The following is a 20895-nucleotide window of genomic DNA, read 5'->3' on the forward strand; positions in this document are numbered from 1 at the left end:
TTCCTCCCCTGTTATTATTATTATTAATAATAATAATAATACGCACGACAATAACACAATTTGTTATAAACACAATATTTGTGTGTTTATTCTGATTTTAGAGGCAAAGCAGAATAAACAATCTAAATATGAGGTAAACTCCCAGCAGAGCCCCAAGTCCAATGGGTTTATCCTCTGGCGTGTGGATGTTAATGTGTTGATGTTCTCCGTATCCATAGCCAGAAATGTTTTGCAGTGCATGGTGATTGAACAGGTTTCCTGTTATATTCATCAGAGGTGTAGGGAGGGTGAAGTCTGTGAATCCAAAAAATAGTAGTTATACAGATGATTGACAAAACATGGACACGGCAGTATTCATACTTTTGGAGCGGCAGGTAGCCTAGTGGTTAGAGGCAGGTAGCCTAGTGGTTAGAGGCAGGTAGCCTAGTGGTTAGAGGCAGGTAGCCTAGTGGTTAGAGGCAGGTAGCCTAGTGGTTAGAGGCAGGTAGCCTAGTGGTTAGATGCAAGTAGCCTAGTGGTTAGAGCATTGGGCCAGTAACCGAAAGGTTGCTAGATCGAATCCCTGAGCTGACAAGTTAAAAATCTGTTGTTCTGCCCCTGAAAAAGGCAGTTAACCCACTGTTCCTAGGCTGTCATTGCAAATAAGAATTTGTTGATAACTGACTTGCCTAGTTAAATAAATACATAGGTTTTTGTGGTGAATGAAAAAAACTGTTTTGATAATGGTTTTCAGACACATACCTTGTAATCTGGAGGCCTATGGGATATTCATTGATGAGGTAAGGAAGGAGAATGGTAAATGGGATCTGTATAACATACCAGTACCACTTGACATACCGTTGTTTGTCTCCTTGTCTGCATACCTGCAGACACAAACACAAAAGTGAGCAGTCATCTGCACTCAATACAGCCAGCCTTCAACATATTCTTATAGCCTACATATTCTTACCTCTTTGTTGATTGGTATCTATTGAATTGTGTCCATTTTTTGTTTTAGAAAGATTGGCACAAATATGAAAAGATAGATGGTATCATCATAAAACAATATCAATTTAGATCATATAAGGGAACAACCTCAAATTGATGAGCTCTTTACATTTTTCAGTTAAGTGACTGCATCTTCTGTCCTTTAATATTCAAATCCAAGTGTTTCAGTTGGGCAGTTAGGTTCCTGCAAGAACCCCCTCCAACTAAGGAGGTTCCTCGATGAACCCCACCTCCTATGGGGTACTTGGAATAACCTTTTGGGGGCCATTTTCAGTGCCAAGAACCCTAAGGTTCTTCAAAGAACTTAGAAGAACCCTTGTTGAACCCCTAATTTTTAGAGTGTAGCCCTAATCCTAACCTTATCTCTTATCTCTTATCCTAACCCTAAACCTAACTCTTATCCTAACCCTAAGCCCTAACACTGACCCCTACCTTAACCCTTACCCTAACCTTTATTCAAAACCTAACCGTAACCTTAGCAAGCAGTTGCTTATCAACAGATAAGTTGTTGATGGTATGACCATCTGTAGAGCATCTGGATTATCCAAATAAAGTGTGTCCTAAACATGCACTACTCCCCGTAGCTGTTTTTCCAGGATGATCTGAAGGAACTTCCTGGCTGAGATTTGGCCTAGAACCTTCCTGTAGCTGTTGGTGAAGATCGCATCAGCATGTCTTCCTGATCTGAGATGAAAGATGGGAGGGAGCACATGACAGATCATTTGATGGATAGAATGTATAGAATTTGAAAGTTCAGTTAACCTTATTGTTATTATTCAATTATTCACTACTGTATAGCAACAAAAGCACTTATGAGAAGGTTTTTGGTTTTATTTATTTGCAGCAAAGAAAATATGTGAAAGACAAAACAGCACACATAAAAAAAAAATGTTTTACAAATGTTGTGCAGGTGAGGTTGGAAGCCCAAAAGCAAGACCTGAAAGGCTTGTATGAAAACCACACCACAAATATAAGTAAAAAAATTTAAAAAATATTTTTTTTATTTTTATTTTTTTAAATCAATCAGTTAAACAAATCATATTAATTATAATTGTACAAGATATACTCAGTATAGAAAACCTTCTTTGATTGTGTGTGTGTGTGTGTGTGTGTGGTGTGTGTGTGCGAGAGAGAGAGAGAGAGAGTTAGGCTACATGGAGGAGACTACTGGGTAGTTTGGTTCTTCAGGCTGACCTCTAGTCTATGCTTTAAGTTATTGAGGGATGATGATGTTTTGGCATTGTGGAGATAGGAATTCCAGAGCATGGAACCTCTGTATCTAATAGAGAATTGACTATGTGAGGTGCAGCAGTTGTCGTGGAAATATTGAATCAAATATTTCTCAGATACCGGAGCTTGTGAATTCAAATAGACTTTATTACAAACAGTAACAACGCCGAGCAATTCCATGGAAGAACTGACTCTTCTTGTTCAGAACATCAGTATTTATACATTTCCACCAGACATATTCCCTCCTTCATATGTAAATGATTAACTCCCCTTAGCCTTGCATCGCCATTATCTTTATGACTTAGTACTGGCTTGTGTACGCCCACATCTGGCTCAGGTTAGATTATATTGGTGGCGCAACCAAAGGTCCTCTATAAAAAATAATACATTTATTACATATATATGTTCCCATTATAAGTACATTTCAAATAGATTTGAATTAACACAACCATGTCTTCCCAATGCATATACAGTGGGGCAAAAAAGTATTTAGTCAGCCACCAATTGTGCAAGTTCTCCCACTTAAAAAGATGAGAGAGGCCTGTAATTGTCATCATAGGTACACTTCAACTATGACAGACAAAATGAGAAGAAAGAAATCCAGAAAATCACATTGTAGGATTTTTAATGAATTTATTTGCAAATTATGGTGGAAAATAAGTATTTGGTCAATAACACAAGTTTATCTCAATACTTTGTTATATACCCTTTGTTGGCAATGACAGAGGTCAGATGTTTTCTGTAAGTCTTCACAAGGTTTTCACACACTGTTGCTGGTATTTTGGCCCATTCCTCCATGCAGATCTCCTCTAGAGCAGTGATGTTTTGGGGCTGTTGCTGGGCAACATGGACTTTCAACTCCCTCCAAAGATTTTCTATGGGGTTGAGATCTGGAGACTGGCTAGGCCACTCCAGGACCTTGAAATGCTTCTTACGAAGCCACTCCTTCGTTGCCCGGGCGGTGTGTTTGGGATCATTGTCATGCTGAAAGACCCAGCCACGTTTCATCTTCAATGCCCTTGCTGATGGAAGGAGGTTTTCACTCAAAATCTCACGATACATGGCCCCATTCATTCTTTCCTTTACACGGATCAGTCGTCCTGGTCCCTTTGCAGAAAAACAGCCACAAAGCATGATGTTTCCACCCCCATGCTTCACAGTAGGTATGGTGTTCTTTGGATGCAACTCAGCATTCTTTGTCCTCCAAACATGACGAGTTAAGTTTTTACCAAAAAGTTATATTTTGGTTTCATCTGACCATATGACATTCTCCCGATCTTCTTCAGGATCATCCAAATGCTCTCTAGCAAACTTCAGACGGGTCTGGACATGTACTGGCTTAAGCAGGGGGACACGTCTGGCACTGCAGGATTTTAGTCCCTGGCGGCGTAGTGTGTTACTGATGGTAGGCTTTGTTACTTTGGTCCCAGCTCTCTGCAGGTCATTCACTAGGTCCCCCCGTGTGGTTCTGGGATTTTTGCTCACCGTTCTTGTGATCATTTTGACCCCACGGGGTGAGATCTTGCGTGGAGCCCCAGATCGAGGGAGATTATCAGTGGTCTTGCATGTCTTCCATTTCCTAATAATTGCTCCCACAGTTGATTTCTTCAAACAAAGCTGCTTACCTATTGCAGATTCAGTCTTCCCAGCCTGGTGCAGGTCTACAGTTTTGTTTCTGGTGTCCTTTGACAGCTCTTTGGTCTTGGCCATAGTGGAGTTTGGAGTGTGACTGTTTGAGGTTGTGGACTGGTGTCTTTTATACTGATAACAAGTTCTAACAGGTGCCATTAATACAGGTAACGAGTGGAGGACAGAGGAGCCTCTTAAAGAAGAAGTTACAGGTCTGTGAGAGCCAGAAATCTTGCTTGTTTGTAGGTGACCAAATACTTATTTTCCACCATAATTTGCAAATAAATTCATTAAAAATCCTACAATGTGATTTTCTGGAGAAAAAAAAATCTCATTTTGTCTGTCATAGTTGAAGTGTACCTATGATGAAAATTACAGACCTCTCTCATCCTTTTAAGTTGGAGAACTTGCACAATTGGTGGCTGACTAAATACTTTTTTGCCCCACTGTACATAGTTTGTGACTTCTGTATTGGTTGGTAAAAATGCATAGTCACTGTCCCACACCAGTTCAGATCTGTGTCACTTGGAAAAGATAAACCCATGTACCCTGTGGTTGCCATGACTAGATTCTATCTGGCTCCAAACAGTCTGGTCTTTGTTGGCTCGACTTAGCTTATTCACATATACACCACTTAGTTCTGTTTCTTTATGTCTAATGTTTACCTCTATGTTGGACCACTCCTGCACTGTCTTATACTGCTTCTTCTTCCTACTTCCAAAGTAAATACTTTGGGAACTGGAAAATGACTAGGCGACCGGAGACTCTTCAACATGGGTACTGGAAAATTACCAAAGAGCTGGATTTTATCCCACACAGTGGGGAGGGTGAAGGTTATTGCAGTGTCTTGTGTTAGATAGATGGATTTCAGAATTAAGCTGGAAGAATATATTGGTTTAGGTCAACTGTCTGGGAGGTATGAGTATTTCTAGATGAAAGTTGATAATTGGCGTACGTTAATATTTTAAATAGACAAGATATTGAGTTTCTTAAAGAAAGGTGCAGATGGAGCCAGGTAATTAGAGGAGGTGGCTAGTGGCTAAACTAAAGGAAACACTTGTGTAAAAGAGGGATACAAAGTATTTTGAAAGCAGGAGTATGGTTCCTGAGTTAATTAAGAAATTAACATCCCATAAAATGCCCAGTTGCCCATTATTTTGACTACCATGGCTAGAAGAAGAGATCTCGGTGACCTTGAAAGAGGGGTCACGAAGGAGCATGTGTGTGTGTGTGTGCGTGGGTGGGTGGGTGTGCGTGTTTGCATGCGGGAAATGGTGCTCAGGTTTGAGCACTGACGTAATATCATGTGGGTAGTCACTTGCAGTGTTGGTTTTATTACATAAATACTGGATAGCAGTGTAGGCTGCTGAGGGAAGCATGGTTCATAATAATGGCCCAAACGGAGCAAATGGAATGGCATTAAACACATGGAAAGTTGGGTTTGTGTGTTTGTGGGGGTGTATACTTCAAGCTGGACTAAATTTCACTAACCTCTGACAAAGTTTAACAACACACACAGAGACACTCACGAACACAATAATGTGGGATTCAGGGTTCGGGTTAGAGGGAGTGTTATCAACTCCTTACTTTGGTAGCCTAACATAGTATATTGGACTACTTTAATTAGATGACAACCATTTAAACTGGCACATGGCCATCTGGATCAGCACCGTGCGCCAGAAAGATGTTTAGGATATGAGGGGACATGACCGTCTGGGATATAGTCCCAAATGTCACCCTATTCCCTACACTCTTAGAAATAAGGGTTCCAAAAGGGTTTGGAAGGGTTTCCCGCTCAACAGTTTCATGTGTGTATCAAGAATGGTCCACCACCCAAAGGACATTCCGACATCTTGACACAACTGTGGGAAGCATTGGCGTCAACATGGTTCAGCATCCCTATCGACACGCTATCGACACCTTGTAGAGTCCATGCCCTCAGGAAATTGAGATTGGGCAAAAGGGGGTGCAACTCAATTTATATACGCTGTTTTGTACATTCAGTGCATCTTTTGGATCAATAGTTGTGTGATGAAAGATGTCTACAAACCAAATGAATGCACAGTGAAAGGTTTTGAATGTAAGATTGGCTGCGATACAAATGTTACCAGTTGGGGGTTTTGTACTAAGAGTTTTCAAATTACCCATATAATTTTGAAAATAGTACTAAAGAGATAAAAAAAACTTTATAAACTGTAATATGCCACAGACACTGGGTCTGTTGTTTGCTTTTAGCTAGACTAAGTTTCACAACACACACATAATCAATAACTTGGAATTCAGGGTTTGGGTTATCAGTGTCACATGTTTTGAAATTGATTTCTTAGAGTTTGGGTGAGTGTATATATACTGTACAGTTTGAGAGGCACACTAGGTAGCCATTTGATAAGGCGGATCAACAATGGTAAGTAGACAAATCATTTTCCTGCATTACCTAATACCTCATAATTAGTGGTTAAAACCTGAATGCGTCATTTACGTTCAAATCAAATGTTATTTGTCACATGCGCCGAATACAATCGGTGTAGAACTTACCGTGAAATGCTTACCTACAAGCCCTTAACCAACAATGCAGTTTAAAAAAATACAAAAAAAAAATAATAATAAGAAATAAAAGAAACAAATGATTAAAGAGCAGCAGTAAAATAACAATAGCGAGGCTCTATACAGGGGGTACCAGTACAGAGTCAATGTGCGGGACACTGGTTAGTCGAGGTAATTGAGGTAATATGTACATGTAGGTAGAGTTATTAAAGTGACTATGCACAGATATTTACAGAGAGTAGCAGCAGCGTCATCAATGGACTTATTGATGAAGCCAGTGACTGATGTGGTGTACTCCTCAACGCCATCGGAGGAATCCCAGAACATATTCCAGTCTGTGCTAGCAAAACCGTCCTGTAGTTTAGCATCTGCTTCATCTGACCATGTGGGTATTGTAATAATAGGACATTGTAGTGACAAAAAGACATCTAAAAACATCTAAAACTGTCTCTGCTGTAATGAATTTATATTATATTTATGTATGTATGTATATTTATCATGTATTTAATGTATTTATCTTCATAGGCTCTGTGGGATAAAATGGGGCTGCTGGCAACTCTTCTCATCTTTGGTGTCTCTCTCTCCTTAGCTTCTGCAGGTAGTCTGAACTTCACTTCTGTGGTAGAATTTGTAGATAGTCAATCACTTGTGTTATTTATTCATTTCTGTGTCACTATTGTAAAGTGACTTTGGTGTTTTGAAAAGCGCTTAAAATCAAATCTATTATGGTAATTATTTAGAGAATTTAGGTGTGAGCTTAACCAAATGTGGTGCTATAAAGCTTCCCAGAACAGGGAACAGTCTAGGACGGGTACTAATACAGTTCCTAAAACACAAATCTGGTCCATTTATATTAATATTCACACAATATTCACACAATGGGTGACATTTTACTCTTCTAGCATTGTGTGTGCACATTTAGATAAGGAAACTGTCGTCCAATGTTCCTGAATTGAAAATGGGTTGTTTTAATTTGCTTCGAGCAATTAATGTCACTACACTTCCTGAATCGACGGAATGACATATGGAATTGACCCCTCAAGCCTGTGTCACTGTCACATGACCCCACACCTAGTTTCAAATACTATTTGAAATCATTTCAAATACTTTAGCTGTGTTGGATTGAGCTTGCCTGTCGCAATGGAACCAATAGAAAACTCTTGAAAGTGCAAACCCTGGCCATCTGCCACAAAGATTTCATTTGAACCCAGGCCTGCATGATTCTTCTCTCTGTCTCTCTATAGAGAGGCCCATGAGAAGATCCTTGGTGTTCCCAATGGAAACTGACAACAGCTACGTGGAGCTGGTCCCTCAGAAGGATCTTGACATGGGAGCCTTCACCCTGTGCATGCGGGTGGCCACAGAACTGGCAGAGGGCAACCGTGAGATCATCTTGTTCGCCTACCGTACACTGTACCACGACGAGCTCAACGTGTGGAGAGAAGCTGACGGCAGGTACGGTCTGTATTTGAGTGGGGACGGGGTCCTCTTCCACCTACCTGAGCTCAACACCTTCCAGACCCACCTCTGTCTCACCTGGGACTCGAAGTTAGGTATGGCTGCGTTCCACGTAGATGGGAAGAGGAGCATTAGGAAGGTGTATAAACCAGGACACAAAGTGCAGAAGGGAGGTAAGGTCATCCTGGGACAGGATCCAGACTCTTTCCTGAAGGACTTTGACAGCAAGCAGAGTTTCATCGGAGAGATCACAGACGTCAACATGTGGGACTACGTGCTCTCCGATGCCATGATAGAGGCTTTGCATGTTGGGAAACGTATGCCCAGAGGGAACATTTTTGACTGGGAAACCATAGAGCTCATAGTCAATGGGAACATCAAGGTGATCACCTGAAGAGTTGTAAGGTGTCCCCAAGGCACCAACAACATGCTCTCCATCCAGGGGTGCTGCACTGCGGCCTGACCCTGTGCTCTCTCAACTGTGTGTCAGTGTGATGTACATTATCTGAGGAAGTTAAGAAATTACAGAAAATTCATATGGAGAATAAAGTTGTATTAGTTTGAGTCCCTGTCTCATCTCAACAAATATAAAGTTCCCAACGGGCACATAGCATATGTTTTTTTATTTGTGTGGGTGTGGGGTGTGCTGACATTTGAACACTGACGTAATCGCATAGATAAACAGCAGGGGGCAATCCATTATACATTTTGACTGATGACAACGGGGGGGGGGGGGGGGGGGGGGGTGCAGAATTTAAAGGCAAGTCGAGACTAACTGATTCACAAATCACCTTGCATCATAAATAACTACTCAATATTATTTGCAGATCAGTCAGTCAGACACTATTTACCTATGAATAGGGTGGCAGGTAACCTACCAGTTAGAGCGGCGAGGTTGCCAGTTGGAATCCTTGGTCAATAAGAAAACTCTGGCACGAAGTGAGCTGGCAACCAGAGGGTTGCTGGTATCAGATCCTAGATGCCATTGCCTGCCCTTGAGCAAGGCACATAACCCCCCACAACAACAGCTCCGCAGGTGCCCAGTGTGGCAGCTCCCTGCACCTCTCCAAAACATGTATGTGTCTATCAGAGGGGTTGGGTTAAAAGCTGAAGTAACATTTTGGTTGGACCAATAAAGTGATCCTAATCTTAAATCACGTTTTATGTTCTTGAACACGGCCAGTGAGGTACAGTACTGGCAAACACACAGATGAGTTCAAGGTCGAGTTCATACTCCAGCATTTTGGATTTGAGAGCAAACGTTTATTTTTTTATATGAAGCTATAGTAGTGTCACCTTTTATTTGAGGTTATTTTCATGCATATCTGTTTTACTATTTAGAAATGAATGCACTTTATGTATCTCGTCCCCCATTTTAAGGTGTCGTACATATTTGGACACATTCACTTATAGTACAGTCAATTTAGTCAAAAGTTTAATATTTGGTAACATTACCAATAACAGGGGCGGTATGATATTTATGCCTCTAATTTTTCACTCATTATTCACAATTTGTTCATGATTATGCATACTCATGGTAGCATCCAAATTAATGTAGAAGTGTTCAGAAGTGTTCATTCTTATTTACAATAAAAGTGACTACAAAATGACAAAATACATTATTTAACATTAATTTCTATTAGGCCCAAAATAATCTGAAACCCAACCAAAACAAACTGCAAATGCATCCAACAAGTGTGTAGAGTCACAAGCTTGATGTAGTCATTGCGTGCTAGGAATATTGGACCAATACTAAACCTTTGACAAATTGACTTGATACATCAAGTGCTTTAATTTCTAAATGGTAAAACAGATTAAAAATACCCTCAAATAAAAGGTGACATTATGTACTGTCACCTCACAAATCATTTTCTCAAATCCAAAATGCTGGAGTATAGAGCCAAATTAAAACTTTTAGCTTCACTGTCCAAATAAATACATAGGGGAGTGTACATTACCAATTTGTCATCTGTGAAGTGTGTTGTCACATGGAAATGCATTTTAGGATTTGAATGATATTCCTACTTACGGTTCCCAATTGTACTGAAGGACTTAACCGCAGTTTTCACAAAGCAGAGTTTGTTTCCTTCGTCCAATACATTTATTGCATAAGCACTATTATTAAGTACTTAAATATATATAACAACACTACAAAGGGTGTATTGCACCCATAATAAAAAGCAGTACACTTAATCCCCATTTCTTTATTTATTTCATTACAAAAACATGTGATTTTATTGAATTGCCCATCAAAATGTTGTTCTAGATGGGGCTAGGTCTTTATTGTAAGGGGAAAATAGCTCACACCCTCCACATGTAATTCCTTGAGAAGACAAGCATACATTACAGACTTGTGATGAACATGTCAGTGAAGACACCATCAATAAACTTCATCAAAAGGACTTGTAAAAAAAAAAAATCAATGGCTTACTTCTTGATGCACCTTTTGATACATAGCCATAGTAAGATGGGCACAGAGAACGTGGAAAAAAAATACCCATCCCAATTACATTATAAAACCACAAATAATATCCAACCAAGCCAGTTGTGAAAAAAAAAAAAAAACATGAAAAAAAAGGCCAAACAAAGTCACAGAAAAATGAAGTGCAAGGATGGTTCTTTCCAGTCCTCAGTAAGAGTATTGTGTCAGAGTCTGTCCGGACCCTCTACCAACACCTTGGATTACAACATTTATTATTTTCAAGTTGAAAAAGAAAAGTGAAACTGCATTTGAAATTGTCCATTGGATTCATGGTATAACCTCTGACAGTCTGATGGTTGACGATGTGTCAAACGAATCCTTGAAAACCAAAAACTAAGCATCTTTAAATCTTCTTCAATCTTGTCATTTACTTGCAAGTCTGAAAGAGAAGAAAACACATACATTAGAATGTTTGTTGTAGGCTTTAAAACAATCTAATTTAAAGCCTTTTAACTGAATGACAAGTCCTGGATACATGTTAAACTTCCTCATGCATTTCTTTACAGCATAAAGATGAAGTGTACAGGACTTTCTCAGCAACAGAACATCAACTGCAGAACAATCAGGATGACATAGGTTAATTCTGAGCTCAGCCAATAATGACACCACACATGTTGCATCTGAGAATAACTATGTACAATGGCAGGCAATATGAAGATGAATAAAATGGTGACAGACAGGATGTTAAAGGTCAAAAATCCATATTGCAATAAAGATAAATAGAGCTCTAGGTTAATAACAATGTGCACCATAGCTTATTTTATTTTCCTTTAAACTACTACTAGTTTGATGGTTGTAGCCATCAATTGTCCCATTAACAAATAACCCATATAAGCAAACTCATTTCAAATCGCTCTAGTATAGGCTACTTATCGTAATGAAAGATATCAGCAAAATGCCTGCGATGAGTGATCGGTATGGTTGATGTCGATTATTTTTGGTTTATAGTCCCAGCTGTAAAAGGTGAGCAGATGACTTTGTGGTGGGATGAGCAAGATGCTGGCCAGAACACTAGATAGAGTGAGTCCTGACTGCACCACACAGCCATGCATTATACAGGGCAATGGGGATGCACTGGGATGCAGGCCATAGAGATGCCCTTACTTCAGCCTGGAAGACTGGCCCTTTGTTATTAGAAAACAGAGGCCTTTACCGCAGGCTCCTATACTTTGCCAACCTACTACTTTGCTCTGCAGCAATCCTGAAAAAGAGAAATGTAGCAGGGAGTACACAGGAGAGTTAAGGAGACAGGCAGTCACTATAAGAGACAGTGGCTAAAGAAAGAAAAGCAAGCAGAAACAAGTCTAAATTAAATCCACTGACACCACATCAACCAGAAGGATCATTAGACTAGCAAATGGTTGAAAGGACTCGGTTAGAAAATGGCATGAACAAGGTGCAGTAATTCCACAGTAAAATTGGCCAATTAGACTAACGTCTTCAGCCAGTGACACATATTACCTCTGTCTCTATGGCCTTTGGAGAGAAGGTATGAGGGGAATCACCCACACGGTGCAATCTGGCCAGGCCCTCATGGTCCCAGTGGTTATACGCTCTACAGTGGAGGCTCCACTATTCTGCTAGCCTGGCACGGTCAGGGGGGGGGGGGGGGGGTCACAGGTGACACACACCAAGGGGGCAGTGCGCCACCGTAGGCTCTTACACACCCTCTCAAGGGCCCTGAGTGAATAGTAGTCAGCCACATCTCTGACAACCAACAAAGAGGTCCAAAAGCCTCCCCAGAGTCCTTGTCATATTAAAAGCCCCCCCAGAGTCCATGTCATATTAAAAGTCCCCCAGAGTCCATGTCATATTAAAAGCCCCCCAGAGTCCATGTCATATTAAAAGCCCCCCAGAGTCCATGTCATATTAAAAGCCCCCCCAGAGTCCATGTCATATTAAAAGCCCCCCAGAGTCCATGTCATATTAAAAGCCCCCCAGAGTCCATGTCATATTAAAAGCCCCCCAGAGTCCTTGTCATATTAAAAGCCCCCCAGAGTCCTTGTCATATTAAAAGCCCCCCAGAGTCCTTGTCATATTAAAAGCCCCCAGAGTCCTTGTCATATTAAAAGCCCCCCAGAGTCCTTGTCATATTAAAAGCCCCCAGAGTCCTTGTCATATTAAAAAGACATCAAACTTTCTACATGTGGTCGAGAGCTCTCTAGAGAGAAACTGACAGTCTGTGTTGCGATCGCTAACAGGAGCCATACCTAACCTCGGGCTCTACAGTGCGACCATTTTACTTGCATATGCGCCTAAATATTTGGCTGCGCAGCCTGGCATTTTTAAAAAATGTATGAGCACCAGTGCGCCTAGAGAAATGAAGGATTCTAGCTTAAGTACCTGAAACATGTTTAATTGTGCTCCTAAATATCTTACTGTGCGCCTACATTTTTCTAATTTTCACACGTGCTCCTTGTAAAAAAAGGTCAGCGTAGAGCTCTGGCCATACCTCTTCACTGCTTTCTGGGCCAACATGCGGTTTCCAGCCAGGAAGGTAAGACTGCCAATGATAGCCAGGTACTTGAGGGTCTGGAACATGTTGAGGTGAGTCCAGTAGACGTACATCAGACCCAGCATGCCTGAAACAACAAGAACAGAGTAAAGGTGATCAACTAGGAAAGATATATACACAGCCTTCAAAAACTTCACACTCCTTGACTGTTTACACATTGTTGCGTTACAGCTTGAATAATATAAATTGTTTTAATTAAGATTGTCACAATCCCCCATAACGAGAAAGTGGAAATGTTCGTTGAACATTTTCAAAATGAATAAACAATCAAGACCTGAAATGTCTTGAGTCATTATTATTATTATTATAATAATATAGAGGAAGGAAACTGCTAAGGGATTTCACCATGTGGCCAATGGTGATTTTAAAACAGTTAGAGTTTAATGGTTGTGATATGAGAAAACTGAGGGTGGAACAACACTGCAGTTACACCACAATACTAACCTAAATGACAAAGTGAAGAGAAGGAAGCCTGTACAGAATAGAACATATTCCAAAACATGCAACCTGTTCGCAACAAGGCACTTAAGTAATACTGCAAAGAAAATTGGGCAAAGAAATAAACTTTTTGTCCTGAATACAATGAGTTATGTTTTGGGCAAATCCAACACAAAACATCCCTGAGTACCACCCTTCAAATTTTAAAGCATGGTGGTAACTGCATCATGTTATGGGTATACTTGTCATTGGCAAGGACTAAGGATTTTTTTTTTTGGGGGGGGGGGGGGGGGGATAACCAGAATACAGCTAAGCACAGCCAAAATCCTAGAGGAAAATGTTATTTCCAACAGACACTGGGAGACAAATTCACCTCTCAGCAGGACAATAACCTAAAACACAAGGCAAAATCTACACTGGAGTTGCTTACCAAGACAACATTGAACTTTCCCGAGTGAATAGTTCGTTTTGATTTAAAACTACAGCAAGACATGAAAATGGCTTCCTAGCAACGATCAAAAACCAACTTGACAGAGCTTGAAGAAGTTTTTTAATAATAAAAAAGGGCAAATATTGTACAATCCAGGTGTGTAGATTGCTTAAGAGACTTACACAAAAAGACTCTCAGCTGTAATCACTGCCAAATGTGTTTCTAACATGTATTGTCTCTGGGAGTGAATACTTATCTAATCAAGATATATTAGTGTTCTATTATTAATTAAAAAAGTATATAATTTTTCCTTTCACATTGCTGATTCTTTTTTGTAGATCGTTGACCAAAAATTTCAATTAAATCAATTTGAATCCCACCTTGTAACAACAAAATGTGGAAAAAGTTAAGGGGTGTAAATACTTTCTGAAGGAACTGTATCTGTGGAGTGACAATGCCCGTAGTTTTCATTGTAACCCTAGACTCAGAACTACATCATTGCTCAGTACTCACATGCGTGGCCCACATGAAACAGCACAGAGCTGGGGGAGAGGCTGAAGTTTGAGATGTTGGCCCCGAGTTTGAACCACTGAACAGAGAGGGAGAGAGAAGAATAAACTATACCACAACAGTACAAAGGGTCTGAAAATAGATTGTCCAGGTAGCACACAATGCAGTGATCCAAGCCTTACACAGCAAGGACAATGTCGTCACTCAAAACTCTAAATGTCATAGAAAATACATTTTATGTCATACAGCATTGCTATTGCAATTTCAAATTAAAATCAGTGTTCAGTTAAATCAAAAACCTAGGCTCATTCAGGATGTACCAAGGCTTTATTCTAAGCCTGGGTAAATACAAAACAGTCAGACTGAATAGAGGCAGATTTGAACCCTTTCTAAAAAGGTTACCATTGAACAATTCCAAACATAAAGAAGTAAAGCGAGCCTCACCAGAATAAGCAGCAGGAGGAACGGAGAGAGGACGAGGGCTGTGAAGGTGTTAGACACCACCGTGGGTGGCTTCTTCTCAGGCTCCCGGAACAAGTGCTACAGAGGAGGAGAACATCATTCAAGTCCAGTTATTTATCCATTTATTATACAACGGGTGGGTCTAATCCTGAATGCTGATTGGTTAAAACTGCATAGCAGCCGGTGTCTATTCCACAAGTTACCACCAGCTAAATCTATGAAGTTAAAATTCCTATTTACGCTGTTCCATTTGACTACGCAATTGCCCAGCCAAGCAATTTATAAACTTGATCTCCACTATAAAAAGCATCTACACATCATCTCACATTTCTTTTAGACTAACATTTAGCTTTCAACAACCAAGATTTGTATAAACCTTGCTGTCTGTCTCTCCGACATTTCCAACATTGTTTCAATATTCAAAATCGATCTCCAGCTGTCCCATAGTAATGAATGTGTCGGGAGTCGGGATGAGACAGACAGGAAGGCAGCTTTTCTCAGCCAGTCAATCATGAATCAGCATCATTTTTATGGATATATACACAAAGAAATGTCAATTGAAAAAAGATCCAACTAAACAATGTGCAGCTAGTTTGCAGTCATTCCAGTTTCAGTTCGAAGTTATTGTGTTAGCTGTGTTGTTGACTAGCTCCTCTAAACAAGTGTCCTGATGAGTGAGCACATTTTCTATGCGCACCTCATTAGCTCATTGTTATGGATGTGTCCAGATAAATGTCACTAGAAACAGCTTAAACAAATGTGGCTACTCTGTTATTCTGTTTTTTTGACGTGACTAAGTTAGCCCTGGTTTGCTAGCTAGCAAGTAATGGATAATTACATTGCCAGCCAGTGTGGAAATAGAACATTTAGAACAAACAACTGGGTTGCGTCCATAGATACAGAACAAAAAGACTGAACGACTGGGTCGCGTCTCTAGCAACCGAACCGATAGAACAAATGACCAGCCGGCTTGGGTAGCAACCCTAGATTTGTGTTGGGACTAAATCTTGTGGAAGGATAATATTATGAATAAGATCATCAAAATAATGTTTATGAAAATATGTCAATCAGTATTTGAATATGTTGTATCAAAGTGTTAATGCCCTCGAAGCCGGTGTTTGGAGTGTATATATATATATATATATATATATATTTTATTGGCACAGTTTGCCAATATATCAAAACACCAGCTTCTCAGGCATTATCACTTAACTAGTTTATCTATCAGCGACTATGCACCCGAGTTAGATTTATCTTCATTAGTCATTTCAAGCTATGACTAGTAGCCTCAAGAGTAGCGAAACAAAATGTTACATAACTCATCACAATGTTCAATTATATGCAAGTGTTTGGCTTGTTGTTAACCTGAATATCTGGTTTGGGCATGTAAAGGGTCTTGGACTGGATGGCTGCTGGGGCCTCCTCATCAAGGAACTTTAGGACAACATCAGCCACGTTCCACAGAATGGGGTTCTCCAAGGTGGCATCTCCCACGATGAGGTGGAGGACATAGGTCCCAGACATGGAGTCAAACTCAGACTTCCTCTCTGCTGTGTCCAGCTCAAACTTATAAAGGTTCTTACTGTCCGGCTCAGCAACAAACACAACTTCCTGGCCAGTTTTCTGATTGTGAAACCTCACAAAGGTCTGTAAAGAAAAACAAAATACCCTCAAGAGGTGTAGCACAATGCAATGTTGACAGAATGAGAGCAGGAACATAAAAATGTTAACACAGAAAAAGCTAAATACCTGGTGAGGAGTGAGCTCTACTCCAGTGTTGGCATCCACTAACTGGAAATTCATGGCAAAGTTCTGATGGCTGTCTGCAGTAAAGGAGCCTTTGGCCTTGAAGGGATAGTCCACCCTGAAAATGACATACTTTAGATTTATTTTGTGTGGCAATGAGTAAGGACAACCTCTGTGTTATGGGTCTCACAAGGGCAGTATTAAAATGCCTTCATATACGTGGTTGGGCTCTCTGACCTGGATGTCTTGGTGCCGATGCTCTGGTCCTTATCCACTACAGACAGGTCCATATTAGTGACGGCTACCTCAGTGGACACCTTCACTTTCAGCTAAAGGCAGGTGGAGAGAGAGAAATGAAGGAATAAAATGGAACTCATATGAAGAAATTTGTATGAAGCAGAGTAATTGTCACATGTATGGTGAGTCAGAGAAAGCTAAAGTAAATGCTAGAGGTTAATAGTTTTCATACCTGGTCAAGTAACATAAAAAGTTATGTACGCTAATGGAAAAGGCTATTTTGTAGGAATAACCTTCCTTGGCAAGCACAATGAACTGCTAACCTTCTGACCAATCCCAAAGAGGCAACTCTGACTTAACTTCCAACAACATTTAGACTAATTGATGGTTCTCAAAATAACAAATCCAAAACCATAGACCTTCTTTACTTGGCATTGTGTGAACAATGCCCGCATTTAAGAAAATACTAAACTACCAAATACTATATAGAAGATTATATTTATGTTACATCTATGTGGGTACCAAATGATTCCCAATAAATTTATCTTGAATAAAAGACGAGCTCACCTCAACCTGATTGGCAACCAATCGGCTGTCCCCGGTGACAGCCACAGTAAACTGGTAATATCCACTGGCTGGCTGGCTAGCCATGAAGTTAAGTTCAAAAATGCCACTGTAAAACAGTTGGAAATAATTATTAAACACTACAACGCTGACATACAAATAACATGCATGAACAGCAGAGATATTTCCTTGACTGCAAAGATTTGATTAAAGCTTGGATTCTATAACACTCAATATTAATCTACACAAAATTATTGCCCAGACAAATTCAAAATCGGTCTGTCTACCATACTTACTTTCTGAGGGAGAAAGGTGCCTGGCTGAGTACAACACTCTTAGAGGCAACAGCTTGAGCAGATTCCACCAGCAGATTGGCTGAGGCAAGAGGATTGGACAGGATGTCTGTCACCAGAAGCTGTGGGTAAAGACAAGGAGGCAGATAAAGGGTCAGTGAAAAGAAAATGGGGTGGAGACCCTTACCCAGTGGTGGACTAGCAAGGGCACTGAACAAGGTCCACTAGGGTTCATGTCAACAAGGTTAGGGCTCAAGTAAGAAACACTATTCATGTGACATCCTTCAAACGTGTTTCCAATTGATGACATCTAAATCATAAACTTAAAAATATATATATAATAATTAAATGTCACTGGATGATAAACACTGGAGTAGTAGAGGAGAGCATACATGCAGGATTGGCTGGCTGTGGGAGACTGTGGCAGGCCCCTGGGTACTGACGATGACTGGCACGTGGAAGCGGTTGCTGGAGAGAGCTGCAGCAGCACAGGCTACACTGAACGCCTCAGACCGGGAATCCCAGGACTTCTTACTGAACACAGAGTTCACCAGCTGGATCACCTGGTCCTGTGGGGATAAAAGCTCACATTTATAGTAATCTGATAAGATAGCTGGGGTTTCAAGTTTTATTGTCACGTGCACAAGTACACTGAAAATCCTTTCTTGCTTGCTCTTTCCCAACAATGCAGTAATTGATATCAGTAGTACTATTTGTTATGTAAAAGTCAAGTAGAACAAAAAAGACACGAGAAACATAAAATAAACACGAGAAAGTAAACAAGCTACTCTGGAGTTCCATTCCAGAGATCTAATACAGAACACATGATCGGGAAAAAGTCACACCGCCTCATGCAACCTGCGTCCCTTCTACCACCCACATAAATGGTGACAGCAGGTTACCTCTTTCAGAGGAGGCTCCGTGTCCGCATGGTCTGACAGTGTGTAGGCTGCTGTCACAAAGAGGGCGGTCGCCTCAAGTCCCTCCTCAAACTGGAGGTACACTCCACCCAAGTCATCCAATCGTGCTGCCAGATCCTTACGAGGGAGAGAAAGGTTCAAATACAACATCTCTGCTTGAGAAACAAGTTTGCATGTGGGAAATTTGCAACTTTGCAAAGTAATTCACCTGACAAAACCTGTAGCACAGCACCACCTAGTGGACTTGTGAAACTCACCTCAATCTCCTCCAGGATTCCTCCAAGCTCAGCCTGCTGGGAGAGACGGGTGGCAGTCTGGAGTGCAGTAGTGATCCTGTACAGAGAGACAAGAAAAAAAACAGTCACTTTACTATGACAAAACGGTGTCAAGTCTTTAGATCAATGGCCATAGGAATGCGTTATCTGTTCAAAAGCAAAGTTTGTTAGAAAGGACAAAGTAACAATGAAGTTCAAAAACCCAAATGATCAAAGAAACGATTCAGCAGCAAGTCTGTTCCATCTGCCAGGCCAGCGGGTATTACTCACGCCAAGACGTTGTCTTCCTTGGCAATACGGGCGACGAGGGCAGCGACGACTTCCTGTGAAGCCAGAGGAAGCCCCAGGGAACTGAGGGCGCTGACGGCTCTGAAGATCTGTGTTACTGTAGAGTCCTCGCTGACTGCTGCCAGAAGGATGTCACGGGTCTCGTTGGATACTGGCATCTAAATAAGTCATTCATAAAGAGGGAGAACACAGAGCTAAGCGAGGACTTCACTGGCAGAGCATCCAAAACCACCATCATAAATGTTGTCTTAATTCCATGCAAGCCACCATTTATGTTACTGGAAGAGCAAATGACATGTTTTTTTTTGTCATACATAAGTAAGCTCCCTATAGGACTACTTACCTCACAGTCTGCGATGGCCTGACTGGCCTCAGCAGCGAAGAAGAGGGAGTCGACACTCATGGGGTCCAATTGGGCCTTCAGAAACTGACAAGCATCCTGAAAAATAAAAAACAAGGATTTAATAAGGCAACAAGCTGTACAGTAAAACACATAGGTAAACATTGTGGTGATTATGGAAGTGAATAGCCTAAGGTAACTAAACATGCCATAGGCTACACGTTTTGGATATAACAGTCAAGCCTCTTTCCTTCAATAATTAGAAGCTAATTTTCTTACATTTTCATCAGCAACTGAGGCTCCAAGCTTGCTCAAACCAACGATGGAGTAGTATGCTGATGCCAGGTCTGTGAAGGGTTGGCTCAGGAGGACTTTAAGTCTGTCCACGTCTGACAGGGAGAGGTGATGGGATGGGGTCAGAGCCTGGGCCCCGAGAGCCACGGTGAGGAGGACCAAGCAGAACACACCTGTGGGGACACATGCATGATGGTTACAGCCAGGTCAGTAGGAGAGGGAAGATTTCAACTATTTGAGTTCCCATTTTAGAAGTGTAGACTTGTGTGTAGTCTCGATCATGCAACCATTGCACAGTAACCGATGCAGAACACTCCATTTCTTAACTAGAGGAACCAGCTAGAAAGCTAGCTAACCAGCTAACGTGAGCGATAGATTTTACACAACGTTGTGTAAAACTAACGTTGGGAATCATAATACAGACAACGTACACTTGTATACAATCCAATTCATGATGATGTACATGCAAGGTACATGTATAGCAATATCTAGTTAGCTACGAGTCTACGACATCCTAGCTACCTGCTAACGTTAGCTTCCACATTGGTCCTGTCACTCCAGCCTGGAGTCCAGGCGTTACACACTTGCACGCACCATTTGTAGACTTTGGCAAAATCAGCGCTAGACTATATTACTACATATGGGTGGCAACTAGTAATAAGAAGTTTACTTCGATCGTATTTAGAAGAAAAAAACGCGTTATACTTACGAGGCTGGGCCATGTCCACTCCAATGATGTATAGATAGATCATTGGCTCACTCTTGCCGTCTAATGTATCGTCACCTAAGAGCCGCAATTGCTTCCGGGTTCTAAGCCTTGGAGACTACAATTTCAAAGACATGGGGTGGTAATTGCATTTTCAGACTTGGTATGTGTTATTATTAAACAACCACCTATCACACAACGTATTATTTCCCAAATATATTACAATAAAATAACATTTTACAATCATATATCCTCAGATGCTGTTTTATTGAAATGCCAAATCTGACAGCTAGTGTCGTTACCCCTATTCGTATAATTGGTTACAACTAACTGCTGCAAATGAATGAACGCGTTCTGATATCAGAACCAGAGGGTTGTTGGACATGTCTGAAATGTGGGCCAGAATAACAAAACAAAAAATGTAGATCAAATTATCGGGTAAAATCTGTGCAAATATTATACATTTACATTCTATTTCAGTGCCTTTCAAACGTTACCGGGCTCATGTGACTGCCCCTCAACACAAAAAGGGGCAGGTTCACATAAG

The 20895-nt window shown here is 40.8% G+C and overlaps 2 protein-coding genes across 4 annotated transcripts; one reads left to right on the plus strand and one right to left on the minus strand.

Annotated features, from left to right (window-relative positions):
* Nucleotides 1-6189: 6189 nt before the first annotated feature.
* Nucleotides 6190-8454, plus strand: LOC139371298 (C-reactive protein-like). 2 transcript variants are annotated; one of them, XM_071111606.1, is made up of 3 exons: nt 6190-6250; nt 6916-6988; nt 7635-8454. In XM_071111606.1, the coding sequence occupies exons 1-3, from the start codon at nt 6248-6250 to the stop codon at nt 8240-8242; spliced, it is 684 nt and encodes a 227-aa protein (XP_070967707.1). In that variant the 5' UTR covers nt 6190-6247; the 3' UTR covers nt 8243-8454. The 2 variants fall into 2 exon arrangements, with proteins under 2 accessions (XP_070967707.1, XP_070967708.1); XM_071111607.1 differs by having other exon boundaries at nt 6219-6250; nt 6916-7020; nt 7602-8454.
* Nucleotides 8455-9261: 807 nt separating this feature from the next.
* Nucleotides 9262-20441, minus strand: LOC139371297 (dolichyl-diphosphooligosaccharide--protein glycosyltransferase subunit 2-like). Of its 2 annotated transcripts, XM_071111604.1 has the most exons (17): nt 20352-20431; nt 19628-19815; nt 19352-19447; nt 18991-19166; nt 18703-18778; nt 18428-18562; nt 17918-18094; nt 17529-17647; nt 17236-17341; nt 16669-16760; nt 16435-16549; nt 16051-16332; nt 14668-14763; nt 14227-14302; nt 12783-12912; nt 11435-11531; nt 10042-10709 (listed from the first exon to the last, which is right to left on the minus strand). In XM_071111604.1, exons 1-16 carry the CDS (start codon nt 20392-20394, stop codon nt 11480-11482), a joined length of 1959 nt encoding a protein of 652 aa, XP_070967705.1. In that variant the 5' UTR covers nt 20395-20431; the 3' UTR covers nt 10042-10709; nt 11435-11479. The 2 variants fall into 2 exon arrangements, with proteins under 2 accessions (XP_070967706.1, XP_070967705.1); XM_071111605.1 differs by lacking the exon at nt 11435-11531 and having other exon boundaries at nt 9262-10709; nt 20352-20441.
* Nucleotides 20442-20895: the final 454 nt, after the last annotated feature.

The sequence above is a fragment of the Oncorhynchus clarkii genome, chromosome 17 (genome assembly GCF_045791955.1).
Source record: "Oncorhynchus clarkii lewisi isolate Uvic-CL-2024 chromosome 17, UVic_Ocla_1.0, whole genome shotgun sequence".
In the NCBI taxonomy this organism is placed as follows: Eukaryota; Metazoa; Chordata; class Actinopteri; order Salmoniformes; family Salmonidae; genus Oncorhynchus; species Oncorhynchus clarkii.

What these genes read in the sequence shown, in the direction of transcription:
- LOC139371298 (XM_071111606.1), top strand. An exon ending in TCTCTCCTTAGCTTCTGCAG is followed by an intron (nt 6,989 to 7,634) that starts GTAGTCTGAACT and finishes GTCTCTCTATAG; the next exon opens with AGAGGCCCATGAGAAGATCC.
- LOC139371297 (XM_071111604.1), bottom strand. Translation starts at nt 20,394, where the DNA reads ATGATCTATCTATACATCATTGGAGTGGACATGGCCCAGCCTC. An exon ending in CCTCAGTTGCTGATGAAAAT is followed by an intron (nt 19,448 to 19,627) that starts GTAAGAAAATTA and finishes TTTATTTTTCAG; the next exon opens with GATGCTTGTCAGTTTCTGAA. An exon ending in GTTTCATGTGGGCCACGCAT is followed by an intron (nt 12,913 to 14,226) that starts GTGAGTACTGAG and finishes TTGTTGTTTCAG; the next exon opens with GCATGCTGGGTCTGATGTAC.